Genomic DNA, 17,394 nt, shown 5'->3' with positions numbered 1-17,394 from the left:
TATCAGAGTTTCCAATCTCTTATATCTCTCGGATATTGGTGAGTATTGGCCAAAACGCGCACTTCTGAAAAGAGGACTGGGTATATATATAGTACACGAAATTTAAATTTAGTTAAAAAGTTAGGCCAATCAACCTGATTATTAAATATCTTAAACGGAACAGACATAGCAATTATTTTTTTACAATATCAAAGACAACATCTTAAAGTGTTGTCTTATCATCATTTTATCATCTAGTCTGGCTTCGTATCTTGGCAACACTTTCTTGTGGACGAAACGTAGATGCCACATTAAGTTTTTTGTAACAGTTATACAATAGAAAATAATACAGTGAAACAAACATGAATAGTAAACAGAAGTAATTTAATAGATAACATACAAATCGACTAGTGTTACACTATACCAGCAATTTATAAATTACGACTATTAGTTTTCTTAATAAAAAATACGAAATAAAAGTTCACTGCAATAAATTTATTCCAATGTGAGTTAATTCAACGAAAGAAGATTGTAGTGATTACATTATGCGAAAGAAACATTTTACGGTTCTCGCAAATAAATAGCTTTGTAAGTAATCTTTCTTTATTCTTATTTTTTTATCTGGTATTGTTTATACCTACGGACTCTTAATGCGTCACGGAAGGTATAGATTATAAAGGGATATTTAAAGAATACTTGTAATGAAAGTCACTAATTCAAGTAAAAAATCGCCTTGACTTTGACTTTATTGACCCATTTTCATTATATACATAAATTATCTGTTGTACTTAATACCGCATAACAGACCTCTTTCAAAAATCATTGTATATTACTAGCGGACGCGGCAGACGACATTACGTACACAGGTTCTAAATAATTGAAACACACACACAAAACTTCTACCAAAACGGTCGCTGTTTAGGAAATAAATTATAAAGACATTAAAAAACAAATGTTTTAAAGCTAGAAACGAAAAGTATTGGACAATTTACTTATATTTTTCCTAATAATACATGTTTCTCTTCCATTAAACCTTTCCCGAACATCCAGATTAGTATGTTCATTAAAAATAATTAAAATATAACCATTCCTATATAAATTAAATGCCACAGACTAACAAATGTATCTGCCCCATATCCCATTGAGAGTTACGGGAAGTAATGTTCTCTGCAATGTGTATATGTTGGAAATCATAAAAAAACAATTATGTGACTAGGTAAGGTAAGGTAAGGTAGGGTGGACTCAATTTCCGCACTGAGACGCGTAGTCGGTCCGTTGTGCGTAAAAGCCCTGGCTAATTTAGCCGGCCTAACTCCTTCCAGAAGCACAGAAGTCTCCCGGGCACTTCACAGGCTTCGCGGAGCGACCTCACTGTTCCGAGGATTTTTGTACGTTGCTTAGCCACAGCCTCGCATTCCAGGACTACGTGGGTGACTGATTCCTGACTGCGCTGAAACAGCTTCTGCACAAGGGGCTGTCTGTCGCGCCTAGGACGAAAAGATGTTTGTTAAGGAGACAATGGCCCGTGATTGTCCCTATCATTGTTTTGAGATTGGTTCTGTTTAGCTTTAGAAGTCGCTTAGTAAGTTGAGGGTTCACAGCCGGCAGAGCCATTTTGGACTGTTTGCAATCTACACTTCGCGACCATCGTTGATTCTGGAGTTCAGCGGATCTCTGGCGAATCCAGGTTCGAACTAGCGAGAAGGGCAAGGGGAGGAGCGGATGCGGGCCAGCAGGCATCATACCAGAGCCTCTTCTCGCAAGCTCGTCGGCAGCATCATTGCCGAGAGAGCCACTGTGTCCCTTTATCCACTGTAAGGTAACTCTATTTGTTAGAGCTATTGCCTTGCCCAGTGCTTATGTGACTGTCATTTCTCTTTAATTCGACGTCATTCCAAAAACAGCTTTACACAAAAGCCACTCATCGTCGGCCGTCAACGAATTCATTATTAACAAGTGAACCTAATTCCAGTGCACGTGATAATTACCTCGCGTACCCTAAAAAGATGTTCCTTTGTCCTAAATACTCCATTCTAAACCTAATTTTATATTTATTCACACCAACGCTACAGAATATTTTTGACTATTGTCTTTGGAACTGTAATGTACTGTTTTTGATTATCAAATGAGCTTTGATATAACAGAATCTTCTGGACAGAAATTTAGCGCTGATGAAGAGGTGCTCGTTTAAACTGAAGCCAATTATTAGGTAAACATATTGTCCTATTAAATGGTATCGAAATTTTTTATTTTGATTTGTAGTGATTTTTTTAAATCGTAAGTTCATCGGTGTCTGTTTCAAATTTAAGTTTATTTCCGTAATAAAATTAATTTGTATCAAATAGGTTACAATGTAGTAATTAAGCTCATTAGGTTTAACTAATGATATTTTTATAAATATACAAGCTCACCCGGCAAACGAAGTTTTGCAATGTATTTTTGTATGTTGTATCATAAAAAAAATAAAAACATTTATTTTTATTTTTTAGAACAATCCTTATCACTTAGGGGTTAGAAATATAGATAATAGCCAATTCTCAGACTTATTGAATATGCATACAGATTTCATAAACCGGTCGAACCGTTTCGAAGGAGTATTGGAACGAACATTCGCAATGTTCAACTAGACTTATAGATATTTCCAATACACAAATATACTATACTCAAACGTCTTTACAATCTTCCTAACCTACATAGTAAAGTTAATTAAAAATTGATAAATAGAAAATTAAAACAAATTTATAAAGTTTGCTCCTTGTGGCAGTCTATCTTTAATGCTGGCAGCATTTCCTCGCTGTATTGCGATACTTATTCGTTTTTGTATATATTGTGACGTTTTAATATTTAATAGTATATAGTGTGAATATATACAAACAAAAATTAATATATAAATAGTGCTTTAACACCACTTATGAAGACTCCAACAAAGCAACGCCATCTTATTCGGTAGTAAATGTTATCAGTCGTCTGGTGATTAAAAAATAAATATTTCAATAACTTTGAGAAAAGTCTTCGTTAGAAGCGCAAAATTATGCTATCAGCAATCGTTGTTTTCTACGTAGTCTCTGTACCACGATTACTGAAAAGCACTTAAACCGTCGAGTTATGTAAATATCATAATAATAAATATGCTTTTTTGAAGCCAAAAATGATACAGTTTTGAAAATATTTTAGAGAGACTGCTTTAGTATTGCTCGATTACAGTGTAATTTGATTTTCATAATGTAAACTCCATAATGTATTCGTACAAAGTTTATTTTAGTATTTTAATGCCACAAGCTTCAGGCTTTGTGAGTAAACCGCTTGTCTTGTGTTCGTTTCCCGTCAAAAAAATTATTGAATATTGTTGAACATCCAACACTTTATGTAATAGTAGATATCTTGTTGCAGTTTATTAATATTCTTCATAGCTTACAAAATTAAACAAGCACGTAATCTTTTAAATGTTTTTATATTGTTTTGATATTTTTTAATTAACTTTGATTTCTATTTCATATTTTATTGCTAATTCTACTTTATTGTTATACTGTATTAGATTTTAAGATGTCCTCAATTACTTTTACGATATAAGCAAAATTTCTATCAACATTTTTAATTTAGACCAATACATAAATAAATAAATATAAGACAGTAAGTAAAAGAAGAATGAAGAAGAAGTGGTTGTAAGTTACATGAGATTGCCCTTCTCGCTAGTTCGAACCTGGATTCGCCAGAGATCCACTGTACTCCAGAACCAACGATGGTCGCGAAGTGTAGATTGCAAACAGTCCAAAATGGCTCTGCCGGCTGTGAACCCGCAACTTACTAAGCGACTTCTAAACCTGAACAGAACCAATCTCAAAACAATGATAGGGACAATCACGGGCCATTGTCTCCTTAACAAACATCTATTCGTCCTAGGCGCAACAGACAGCCCCTTGTGCAGAGGCTGTTTCAGCGCAGAGGAATCAGTCGCCCACGTAGTCCTGGAATGCGAGGCTGTGGCTAATCAACGTACAAAAATCCTCGGAACAGTGAGGTCGCTCCGCGAAGCCTGTGAAGTGAAGAGTTCTGTGCTTCTGGAAGGAGTTAGGCTGGCTAAATTAGCCTTCTACGCACAACGGCTTCTACGCACAACGGACCGACTACGCGTCTAAGTGCGGAAATTGAGTCCACCCTACCTTACCTTACCTCTAAGTTACATGAGCACTATTGGCCTAGTGGCTTCAGCGTATGACTCTTATCAATGAGGTCGTAGGTTCGATGCCCAGATTTGCACCAATTAACTATCTGTCTTTGTGCGCATTTCACATGCTCGTAAGGTGAAGGAAAACATCATGAGGAAACCGCCTAGCCTTAGACCCAAAAAGCCGACAGCTTGTGTCAGGCACAGGAGGCCGATCACCTACTTACCTATTAGATTGAAAAATGATCATGAAACAGATATCTGAGGCCCAAACCTAAAAATGTTGCAGTGCCACTGATTTATTATTTTATTGTTCAATTCTTAACTGTATACAAAATCAAATCAAATTTTAGTTAGATTTATAGTGAGCGTTTTTCATTTAATGATTGGATAGTACAAGTAAATACGAACATATGACACTTACCAAATAAACAATGCCAACTGAAGTTCTTATTAGCTGACCCGGCAAACTGCGTACCGCCAAATAGTGAATACGGTACGGTAGGCAGATTAGTCTTAGTCTTGTCAGATTAGCCGAACTTAATTTATGATTTATGAAGTAATGAATACAAAATTAATAAGTTCACTGCTATCTACATATTGCAATACTCAACGTTACAACGTGCCTTGATTTGTTGGATATTTAGGTAGCTTGATATGTATTTCCGAAATTGGTTGATAATATTTTACAACCAATATATGTAAATCCTTTTCCATTGTTGACATTATGTTATATTTCTAAAATATTCGAGTATTGGATATATCTTGGTTATTCGAGATTTTTTAAAATACAGTAAACACCCTTATAACGCTGTTGTCTTATAATTGCATTTCTTAATACGCGATTTCAATCCCTTGTACGCGTATACCACTTGCTATATATATCCCCATTATAACGCGGGAATTGAATGCGTTACATTTCTGCCATGTATAATGATTTGTGCACTTATTTCGTTCAAAACATGGTTTATTCTTAATAAGAGTTAAACATAACGCGTTATATGGGATCATACTAGCGCGTAATACGGGCACACTTCTACAATGTGTTTCCTATAACGCAGAACCAATCTCCCGTGTTATATGAGGGATGCTACTGTCCATTATTTAGTATGAAGAGAGAGTTTACCGTATCCACGGGTGAACAATAAATGTTTAACTGTTATGGAACCTATAAAAATTTTGAATTATTTTTTTATGTTATAGTTATACTGTTCGGTAGTCCTTCACGAGTTATGAGTGTTCAAAACCGACTTTGTGTTTTATATTAAGATCTCCATTGTCATATCTGACTTTGTTTTAAAAAACTATTGTGTTATATATGTGTCAAAATATTCTTTAAACTAACCTGTTATGTATACTGTTCGCCATTCCAGTATAATATCTGAATAATTCAGTTCTTAAAGAGTTTATCATAGCTCCAAGATTGACGTTCATGTGATGCCTGAGTAAAATATTGCCCACTTAAAGCAGAAATTTTCTTTCCTCGCCTTAATTTATAGCCCAATGATATTTACAGATTTGATGGGAAAGTTTAGCCGCAATTGTTCGCGGCCTAATGCTTTTGATCCACTTACTAAATCGTTTGTAAGCACTTTTCTAAATCGATGGTATTTAGTATATATTTGTGTGCGGGCCCAGAAATGTGTATGGTTTTGTTATAGACGTTTGGCTACAATCCCACCTGATATTAAGTGTGATGTGGTACACCAGATGTATATTTAACCGCCACTTAAACGAACCCATATTATACAGTCTTGGGTTTATGGAACGACAATAAGTTCCACTTTTTGCTGATTTTCTTAGAAACGACGAAACAAATCGGCACCTGGGGATGTCAACAACGAAGGGTAAAACTCCAGCGTGCTTCCGGATAAGCGTTGTTTGAAAGGAAATGACGGAATCAGATATTGTAGTTCCATGGAGTAGTCTCCGGAGTGCAATCTATAGAATACTCAAAGACGATAGTCAATATAGACAGAAATAGATACTCAAACAGGTTCAAGGTCTTTTTATAGAATACTATCAAATGTTTTCTCTCACTATATGGTGTACAGTACATGGACTGACTGTTGTTTAAGTAATAATTGACCATAAGAATTATATGATGGTATGAATTACCTTTTTATGAAATGCCTAGGTAAACCATATCGTCAATATCATATTTCTGATATTCGAATTTCACAACAAATGTAATTAAACAAATTTGAACTTGATTTTAAGTAAAAGACATCGAACGGATATTATAAAATCAGAAGTATAAAGCAATGGTTACTTAAGAAATTGGTTTAATGTCCCAAGAATTATTATCGGTATTGGACAAAGAATTTTTAATTTACTTGGAAAGTAATTGAAAACGCTTCTCAGGGAACATAATGTCTATCAATCATATTTATATATCTGTATATAAAAGAGAATGAAACATATACCTTTACATAGCATTAGCAGCCAAAATTGTATGTTGTTTATGATTATCAGGCCCATCACGTGATATCATGTACAACTGAGTTTCTTTGCAAAAACTCATGATATTTATTTGTTTTTATTTTCTCTTTAATACGGTCATAATTTTAACTGAAATTTGATTCATGTATTATTTTCTATCCACGTTAAAAGGCTGGTTCTCACAGATCTTCTAAAGTTTCACATAGATAGCCAATGCCTGTATTATGAAAACTTGCAAGGCGAACTTCTAAATATGATATTTTGCATAAACATAAAACGAAACCAGGTACGATGCATCTCAATTGGATGGGTTTATGGTATGGTATGGTGGAGCCAAATAAATTTAATGTTATTATTAAGTCATCATCTCGGCACCATTTGACATTAGCCTGGGAACTGCAAATATAGAGATATAGAACCGTGGACTTACCGCAGTTCTAAACTTTTTTATTCCATATTGTGATACCTAAGGCTTGTAGGTCTTGCTCAACACTGTCAAGCTTTACTTAAAATCACATGACATCGATAGAATTCTCAAAGATAATAGCAGATAGCTTGCAGATGAATAGCACAAGTCCTGCCGGGTTTTTACGCGCCCATAGATATCATGATGATACATCCGGAGAAGTCGTCGCCCAGGCCCGGTGGGAGACAGAGACGAAGACAAGCCTACTAGATATTTTCTAGTAAAGGGGATACATTCATTTCTAGTTTATCTTTTCGGCAACGGTACTGTTCGATAGTGTGGATTAATAGAGGTCTTAAAATTAAATAATTACGGCTTAACGCTTACTTTAGTGAATACATGTTCGCCTTAGATATATACCTAAAAAGGCCTTTAGCTCAATGTTATTTTAAAACAGTTTTCTAATCAGATACTGCGTTGTTGTAAAACATATTCCAGTAATGTACCGTTGGATGCATTTAGAACTATTAGAACCAGGCTATCTCTGTTTGCGTCTACATTTAAGACAATATCGATTCGTTACAAGAAAGAATATCGTAGTTTCTAAGTCTTAAAGCTATTACAGTTGTACGTGAGTTAAATTCATTTTCGTTTATAGGTATTTTGTCGGTTATAATACATTAAATATTCGTGTGTCTCATCGTGGTTCAGTGAAGCTGGGTTGCATTTGTTGCATGCATTGTGTAATGTGCATGGACGGTGTTTTCTATCTAGTCTGCGGATCTTAAAACTTACAAATTTGTGTGTATGTTTCTATGATTATATTAAATTTGAACAGGTATGCCTTTTAAGACTTTTTTTCAATTATAAATCATCCTTATAGAGGAATAAGGAAGGAATGGGAGACGTTTCTCCTTACAGATCATTGTCGTGTAATCGCGTTATAGCGTAGGCGAGTATCTATACCATTAGTTTGACAACAATTATAACTGACATGTCATTATGTATGAAATTATAAAAATTAATATGTCTATTTTTATATGGCTGATTGTGGGAATTTTTATAGTTAATCGATCTAAATGTACCTCTTTCTTTGCAATTAAACTATTTATTTATTTAAAAAAATCAATGGCGCTACAACCTTTTTAGGTCTGGATCTCAGATTTCTCTATCTGTTTCATGATCATTTGTTAAACTTTTAGGTGATCAGCCTTCTGTGCCTGACGCACGCCGTCAACTTTTTGGGTCTAAGGCAAGCCGGTTTCCTCTTGATATTTTCCTTCACCGTTCGAGCTAATGTTTAATGCGCACATAGACAGAAAGTACATTAGCAGCAGCCGGGGATCGAACCTACGACTTCAGGGATGAGAGTCGCATGCTAAAGCCACTAGGCCAACACTACTTTATTTATAAACTCTCTCATTAATCGGTAGCTCATGTGTGAGCGTCGTGGTCTGCAACGAAGCATCTAGAGTGGACTATCTGCTTCCATCGGTTTCTGTCCAGCGCCTCTCTTATGACAGTGTACAGTTTTGAGGACGATGAATCTTTCACTTGAACGGTCCATCTGGTTGGTCAGTGGCCTCGTAATCTTTTGCCTTCTATGTTACCAACCACGATCAGTTTCTTTAAATTCTCATCGCCCCTGCGTATACAAAAAAAATATTTATATTTTATAAGTAATAATGAAACTACCTAAGGCACGTTGTTATTGATTATGTTCCGCCATGTGTACCCAATAATTACTATGTAACTTCAATAAACAAAGTAATACATTTAACGTAAATGTAGTCTGGCAATACTATCTAGATTATAATACTTGGAAACTGAGACCTTATTAGTTGTGTTTATACAGTAATTTTACAGTTAAGTAAAAATCATATTTTAAAACGGAAATAAACATTTATCTTGAGTTCCACTCCTTATTAGTACATTGTAATAATAAAAGGCCATTGTTCAACTGTAAAAGGATTTCCTACAATAGAACTAAACAATTGTTTCTTTTAAAAATGTTCGTAGTATTGGGGCAATGCAGAATTTCTTTTGCCAGGTTTACTGGGGACTAAAAAAGCTGTAGTGGACATTCGAGCGACTGATTTGCAATCTTAAGGATTATTTTTTAAAGTCTGATTGTACACGTATGTTTTACTATGTACAATTGTAGGTAGAAAATATCGTAAGGAACAACAAACGCTCATCTAAAGACTCACTAGTGCTTCACCCCTTCGTTGTTGACATCACCAGGTGCCGCAATGCACGATTTGGTTCGTCCAAAGTGGAGGTTAATTGAGACATCTCGTGGACAGCGTGCCATTCAATACGCGATATATGTCCTCACTTAACATCAGGTGGGATTGGGGCCAAACGTCTGTCCAGTTCTGTATAAAGTATAAAGAAAAGAAAGGAAATAGGCATCCCATATATTCAAAATCCGATGTGTCAGTGAAAGACTGATATATTTGCAAAGAAGATTGCGAGGATCCGGGGATGGAACTCAATAAAGAATTGTTCCTATTGTGTTTTAGGTTTGAAACAAGATTGCAATACGACTGTATACAGTAACTATTCCCAATCAAATATGTCTTTGGTTTTTGGTAATATAATTGTTAGCTTTACCAAAATTATTTAAACTAAATATCGAGGAATTGTTATTGTTAAAGCAATTGCAGTTAAGTAATGACCTTTAACTAAGCTAGCTTAAAAATAAAAAATAAAGCAGTAAGAAAACATCAAAACTACTTACTAGTCTCGTTGGCTTTTCAAAAAATGAACACCTAACATATTTTATCATAAACAAAAACTAGATCTTTTGCAGTTTCATATTTTAGCAACTCCCTTGTGGCACTTTCTACACGAGACATTTATTCATCATGTTAAGTAATACCGTGAAAACATCTTTGGGATATAGAGACGCATTGTAATATAAAGTCAACTTTCAGGAAAAGAGCGTACCAATTCTTAAAAGGCCGGCAAAACACTCGCGAGGCTTTTGGCTTAGGGAGTGTCCATGGGCGGTATTACTTAACAACAGATGAGCCTCCTGCCCGTTTGCCCCTTGTTCTATATGAAAACAGAGTCCACAAAATAAGTAATAATAAAATTATATGTTAATTATTCTAAATCACATATTTTTCGCGTAGGTCATAAATGTACTGACCGGATTTGCGGTAATCATAGTTTTCTTTCTAATGACTTTCTTATCTTTGAATTTCTTAAAATATCACACTCCATATCGATCAATTGAAATTGGAACGGGGTAACGGGATAGTTCTTACTTTGCAAAACACTTTGCTCGTCACGTGCGTTTCTCTATAGTGTCTCCAACAGATAAACATCATAAATATTAAATATCCTTTTACATACTCGTAAGAAATTCTCTAGTACGTTAAAGGCCCCACGTCCTATTTAATGTTGCTTAGTGTGTCAATAGGATTATTTCGACTTTCAGTTTAGCCGCAATTATAATTAAATAAGATTGAGGTTAAGATTAAAATTAATAGGTAATTGGGTCAAGATTTAAACTTCGCAAGTTGTAGTCATAAAAAATGTACCTTCTTACACACACAGATATACAAAATTTACAATATTCGTAATCTACATAGTAATAATAATAATACCTATTGGGCCCTGTGGCAATGTACTTTAACGCTGGCATTTCCTCGGAGTATTACGATACTTTGATGAGCGAAGAAAGAACAAGCTCTGGGGTCACCAGCTCTATCTACCAGGCGCCAACTTAAATGTTTAATTAGCGCCAGTGCACTTGAACCCCACGGCATAAAATCTACTCCAAAGAGACCAAATTAAAGTTTGAGGAAAGCCTCTAATACTGGAGTCGTTTATTATTTTCCACCTGCTGTGCTTTTTGCTTGTCCGAGGGAAGTAAGACGGGGTTACTCAAGCAGCATCCCATACGAAAGCCCGTCCTACTCCAAGGAATCAAATACATCCGATCCGGCCGCTTGCCATCTATCTCTATCGATACACATGGTATATGAGTGTATCATTTGCGGTTTAAAAATTGCATAATTAAATTTGGAAGGTGTCATTTAGTTGTATAAAAAAATAATTATATAAAAACTTATATTGAAACTAGTATAATGATATTATGAACAAAAATAGTCAAATTTTGAATTACAACACGAACATCCTAGATTCGATCCCGTCAAAAAATGCCACAAAACGTATGAAGAATCTCCAATATTTCGGAATTTCTAACAGAATTCAGATAATTAAACTAAACGGTTATAATTTTTCCGCAAATATGAATACGGAGGTGCATTGAACTCAGTTGTCACGGCTAAGCGTACCGTTATGCTATAACTTTACTTTCGACGAGAAACACCGAAAAACGGCGTTTTAGTTCTGCTTCTAACGGGAAAGCTCTCATTCACAATTATGTCAAGGTCTTGTTGGCTTACTTTAAGCGTAGGCTTTTAACATTGTTATTAGATGAATAGCAGTTTTAGTTAGTTGTGCAAAATACAAAACAATATTTATTTATTGTAGTTTTTTAATTACACTACTTCAATGTTATTAACAAGTAAGCGCAGCTTACAAACCTAATGATGTATCGAAGATCGATGGAACGATGTATGATAGGGAATAAAGGAATAGACAAAAAAATAATACTGATTTAAAAAGAACAACTATGGAAACAGATGTTACAATAAATACAAATAAATTTATGTGAAAATGGGTGACACACATGGCAAGATGAACAGGAAAGTGGAGCAAAAAAGTACTAAACTGATGACCAAGGTGCAGCGAATGCAAAAGAGGAAGACAACTAAGAAGGTGGATAGACTAAATTAAAGAAACAGCAGATGGTACATGGCAGAGAGGAATGGCGGGATTTGAAGAAGGCTTTTGCCAAAAAGGGCACACATAAGAAAAGAAGATTGAAATAGAAACGTGTTTAAATGTAAAAGTATCTGGACTAAAGGCTATTATTATTATTATGTTATTAACATGAAGTATTCATAATATAATTGCAGTGATTTAATTGAAGCACAGCGAACACAATTTGACGGATATTGTATAGACTAACCAAAACCGTAAACGAAATAAAATATCGTCTATAAATGCAATAAAATAGCCGGACAATTATCTGCATCCGTTACATAACGTCGCAAAGCAACAGGTGGCAATTAGTTACGTCTCACGGTTAGTTCGGATAACGGAGATGAAACTCAGCGAAGCATGTTATTATTAACTGTTATCAGCTGATATTATAAAACTTGGTGACTAAGATGAAGAGATAGCTACAGATTTATTTTAAATAAAATATCCTCAAAACGGCAGAATTATTAGTGCGTTTCTTATATTTTCTTATTTATTATTGATTAATATATAAACAAACTAAAAGTATTGAAAACACCAAAAACTACTACAAATTTTAACCTTGGTGCCTAAAGGGCTGATATATTAAAAAAAATCGATTAATACAAACAAATACCGAATTAAAACATTACAATAAACAGAAAAAAAGTTTTTATATCTTAAATTGTGGCTAAGCTATCAAATCCCAGGTTGACTAAAAATACCTCTAAAATATCTGAGATCGTTATTATTCTCCGAATATACAAATGTATTTTACTTTACGTACCTACATTGTAAAATTAACTAACGTGAAGTAACTGAACTTATAATTCAAAAACTTGTCACCATGTCAGTCATGGACGATAATTTTGTATTTACTTTATATGAAAGTAATAGGAAACAAATAATATTATAATAATTGTATGTTAATAATTTCTTTTGAAGTTTTATTCTGTTATGAAAATGTATTCAAAGCATTCTTAACTTAGAATTTCTTTGAATTAAAATCATGTATATTGTATCCTGTAAAATTCAGGTCAATTGCTATTTAAGTTGGATATTTGAAGAAGCTCCGCCTGGAATCTACATGAAACTATCTGTATTTATTTGTGTTCACATGGATCTTCGGACTTAGGGATAGCGAAATTCGCTTTGCAAATAGGGCAAAGCCTTGCAACCACCTTGTCTTACGCATTGACTTTGATCATTTTCCTAAAATCTCAGGGTAAAAACCCTTCCTAATTTTAAATAAAACGGGCAAATAACTTTGCCAACCTCTTTTAACTACACATGTACGAGTTCTCTAAGTAAAAACTCAGTGGCTTTGTATTTCAACGTGTCTCTGAATTTATAACCAAGGCTTCTAAGGCTTTATAAAAAACGTGACTGGATTGATTTTCTGCTTATTCAGAAAGATTATCCATTAAGAAATAAAATAAAAATTCTCCAATAGGTTCAAGTTAACATAAACTTAATTATTCCGATTTATTAACTTGTAAATAAATAATAATCGAAAGCATATATGACCACTGTTTTATATGTTGTACTGTATTATATTATATCTTTATTAAAGCACATTAAATATATGAAATATAAATCATATATGTTCTGGGTATGGTGGAGACATGTTTCTGTCTGTTTAATAATTTCTCATCAAAGCCTAGTCGGTGATCAGCCACATTTATTAGAAGTACTAAGAGCTTCGTAACCGACTACCAATAAAGTTTTTTATCATATTGATATAAATTTTACATATTAATTGTTTTACAAATGAAACATATAAAATAACATAATCGTTTTCAGGCCGCCGAAGGTGCATGGACGTCGAAAATGAAAATAGTCCTGAGTTTGATAATTTATGCCGCGAGTGTGTGTGCTGACGACAATGAAGAAAGGTAAAAATGAAACTATACAGTATAATTAGTTAGGCCACCATTTCCATCAATTGTAATAATAAACCTTATTCATCTTCTACTGAATTTACCACGGAGTGTTCAGAAGAGTTGGACGGATTAATAACTGGAACTAAGTTTAATAACTGAGCATTTTAATGCAGTTTTTCCGTGCTTCACCACTATGTGGAACCAGCTGCCCACCGAAGTATTTCTGAACCAATTCGACTTTAGAGTCCTTTAAGAAAAGAGCATACCAATTCTTTAATTGCTGGAACGCACTTGTGAGCTCTCTGACAATGTGAGCAACAGCAGGTGAGCCCGTTTGCCCCCAGTCTGTTTTTTGGCCTATATATTTAAATGTAACGCAAAAATGGAATATTGGTAGTGGCTCTAGCGATAAAAGATCTTGTATTAAATCCATTAAATTCTACTGAGTAAATGCTACTTTGTGGGGTTTTATAACATAATATTTAACGCATTACTTTTTCATTATCAAATTCACCCCATTTCTTGAGCAAGAATGTAATTGCTAAACTTATATTTTCAGGCGATCCAAATTACCATACATCGCTGATGCGGCTGGCATCTCTATTCCACGACCTTCAAATCTGCCAGCAACGGTTGGAAGTCCGGTGAATTTACTTACACCTGACAGATATGAATTCTACACATTTGATGAATCAGGAGAGTTAGTCAAAAGATTGATGACATTAGAGGAAATACAAGCTATTGTCGCAGCAGGAGAAGATGCAGATGGACTAGTTACGTTTGCTAACGAAAATCAACCAACTATCGCTTTTAATTTCAGTCAACCTCCATATACAAAAGTAAATAGTGTCGTAACTAATGTACAAAATGTCTTAAAAGCCCAAATGGAAGCTCATAAAAATAATCCTCTCATGCAGCCTACATTAGATACACCAGATGTTTCCGATTCTTGGAGTTTAATTTTGCCTTCAATTTTTGGCAACACAGGAGTCGATATTGTACCGGACAAGACTTCTGGAACCTTTATTACCCCTGAAACTGAAACTATTGAAGATGGCAATTTAAATGGAGACTATTTGTATCCTTTTAGCAAGGAAGCCAACTCAGCATCTTTTTCAAGACCCATTGAAACAAGCACTAAAATATCCCCAAAGCTTGAAACAAAAAGTCCTAAAACAACAGTTGCTCCCGTCACTCATCTAATGACAAAGCCAAGTACAGTTCGTTTAGAAACTAAACCAGTTACATTTAAACCTTCGACTACAACTGTAAAGACAACCACAGAGAAACGAAAAGTTTCTACAACAACAGTCAAACCACTTGCATCAAGTACAGCAATTCATAAAGATAACATCTCCATCGCTTCAAGTGTACAAAAGATTGATACAAAATTGGAAGTAACGACAAAACTACCAAGCACCAAGAATGATGTAAAAATAAGTACTGAAAACATTTTAAACAGTCTATTGACTACAAGAAATACGGTTCAAACTACAACTGAAAAAATACAAAAAATATTTGTGCCAGTATCTACGATTCCATACAGTATTCAAAAAACTACTAATGAATCTATAATCCAAAGTACAAAATCACCTAGTACATCGATAGTAGATTTTAAAAAGCCGCAGGTAACACCATTAATTGAATCGAGTTCTCCTAATAAAGACGATGAATATAACAAAATAAACTCTACTACTATAACAACACAATCTGTATCATTGTCGACGGTTCCTTCTTCTACTGAAGAAATAACTTCGGACAAATATTTACAGTCATCTCCAACTGAGCAAAAAGGCGACAATGTAGTGGATACAGAGGAACCAACTTTACCAATGTTTGATTTTGCGCAAAGTATTAGTCAAATTGCATCTGATTTAGGTGGGAATTATGCTCCATTGCCTACAGCAAACAATATTGCCGATTCTTCAAAAGAAAATAACATTAACATTATGGAAAGCAAAGAAAATATTGATATTGACATTTCTCAAGAACCTGAAAAGGTAATTGAAAAGCAAGAAAATATGACTGATAACTATGTCAAAGTAACCACATTAAATGCAAATCAGAGTAGTGAACAAAGTATAAATCAAACCAATCATGAACAAGACGAATTAAATAGCAGTGAAAATACTACGTTTTTTCCAGAGGTGACTAAACTAGAAACTACAACTGCCACAGATGTAATTGAAACTACAACTTTCGATTTAATTTTGGCTGATTCAATGGAAGATCTGTTATCTCAAGTTGTTTATCAAACAAATAATATAGTATCTTCCCAGGATGAGGTAAACAAATATAATAATACTAAGTCAGATTCAAATACAACTCTTACGGATACTTATGAGAATACAAATAATTCTACTGAATCCCCAATAGAAATTTCCACAAGACAATTTTTAACAGAAAATCTAAACAAAAATATTGATCAGCCCACAACTGAGGAAAAAGTGACCATTAAAGAAATGGATGTGTTAACAACTGAAAGAAGTTATAAAAACGACGATAGACCTAACTATTTACCTATTTCAAGTTCGGAGAATAAATCCATTCCAGAGTTTTTAAAGCTCTATGAAGACAATCAAAATAAAGTTCTTTCTTCAACATTAGCAACAATCTCAGAATCTAATACTTTAAATGATAGTATTGATACGAATAAATACATTGTATCTAAAAAACAAAGTATAGAAACAACTACTGCGCTAAACAAGATAGAAACAACCACTTCTACATTAATAAAGGATTTAAATTCCGCTTCTAATGAAAATAAAGTTAATACAGTTATCATTCATAAACTCAACAAAGTTCAAAACAAAATTTACGTTAACTTACCAAAAGCAGATGAGTTCAAAAAGAAAATACAAAAAATTAACATCGACGATAAGGAATTTGCCAACGAACGTAATAATTCATGGAAACTTATACCTCCCGTGCCTCCACCAAAGTCACAAAGTGAAACTAATAATAAATATAAACCAGAAGGATTTTACACCCCAGAAAGCAACTCTAATAAGCACATATCGTTAGACGTGTCGAAGGAAAATCAAGGACTACTAGTTACCACTAAAGATTTAGGTGAGGATATTATACAATTTGTAGAATTATGCAATGAACTGGCATTTCAATATTGGAATGATATGACGCAAAATATAGACAAAAAGCGCAGTTTTGTTTTTTCACCTTATGCTATAACATCTATGCTGGCTATGATGTTTATGGGAGCTCGAGGAGCCACATCAGGTGAAATGAACGATATATTAAAACTTGATGACATGGTGACATTTAACCCCCACTTCACTTTAAGGAATGTGTCAGATTCTATAGATGTTTCCCCTGCATCCGGAGTAGCAGTGTCGGCATTTATAAGAGAATTATACAGTGACAGAAGCAAGGGTAAAATTTTGACGTTTTACAAAGAGCGGGCTCAACAGTTTTACAATGGACATGTAGAGGAAATCAACTTTAAATTAATAAGTGATGTTATTCGCCGAAGAACTAATCTTTTAGTTAAGAGGTATACGATGGGCAGGATAACGGAATATATGAAGACAAATTCCATAGTAATGCAACCCCCGCTAGCAGCATTCTCGATGAACATTTTTGAGGTAAGTTTTTGTAACTAACTGAAGCCAAAAGTATGTACGATCTTTATAAAAGTCAAAATAAATATATAAAGAAACATTTATTTTAATTGGGCAAAA

General features: G+C 34.2%; 1 protein-coding gene across 1 annotated transcript in view; it reads left to right on the top strand.

Annotated features, from left to right (window-relative positions):
* Positions 1 to 17,394, top strand: part of LOC123720815 — a 36,978-nt gene that overhangs the window by 17,812 nt on the left and 1,772 nt on the right. The window contains exons 2-3 of the mRNA XM_045677586.1: positions 13,617 to 13,708; positions 14,256 to 17,298. Of these exons, the coding sequence (XP_045533542.1) occupies positions 13,644 to 13,708; positions 14,256 to 17,298 (3,108 nt within the window). The 5' untranslated portion in view covers positions 13,617 to 13,643. The remainder of the gene's footprint in view (positions 1 to 13,616; positions 13,709 to 14,255; positions 17,299 to 17,394) is intronic.

This window comes from Pieris brassicae, chromosome 2 (genome assembly GCF_905147105.1).
Source record: "Pieris brassicae chromosome 2, ilPieBrab1.1, whole genome shotgun sequence".
Taxonomy (NCBI): Eukaryota; Metazoa; Arthropoda; class Insecta; order Lepidoptera; family Pieridae; genus Pieris; species Pieris brassicae.
This window is presented reverse-complemented; position numbering and strand designations above follow the sequence as displayed.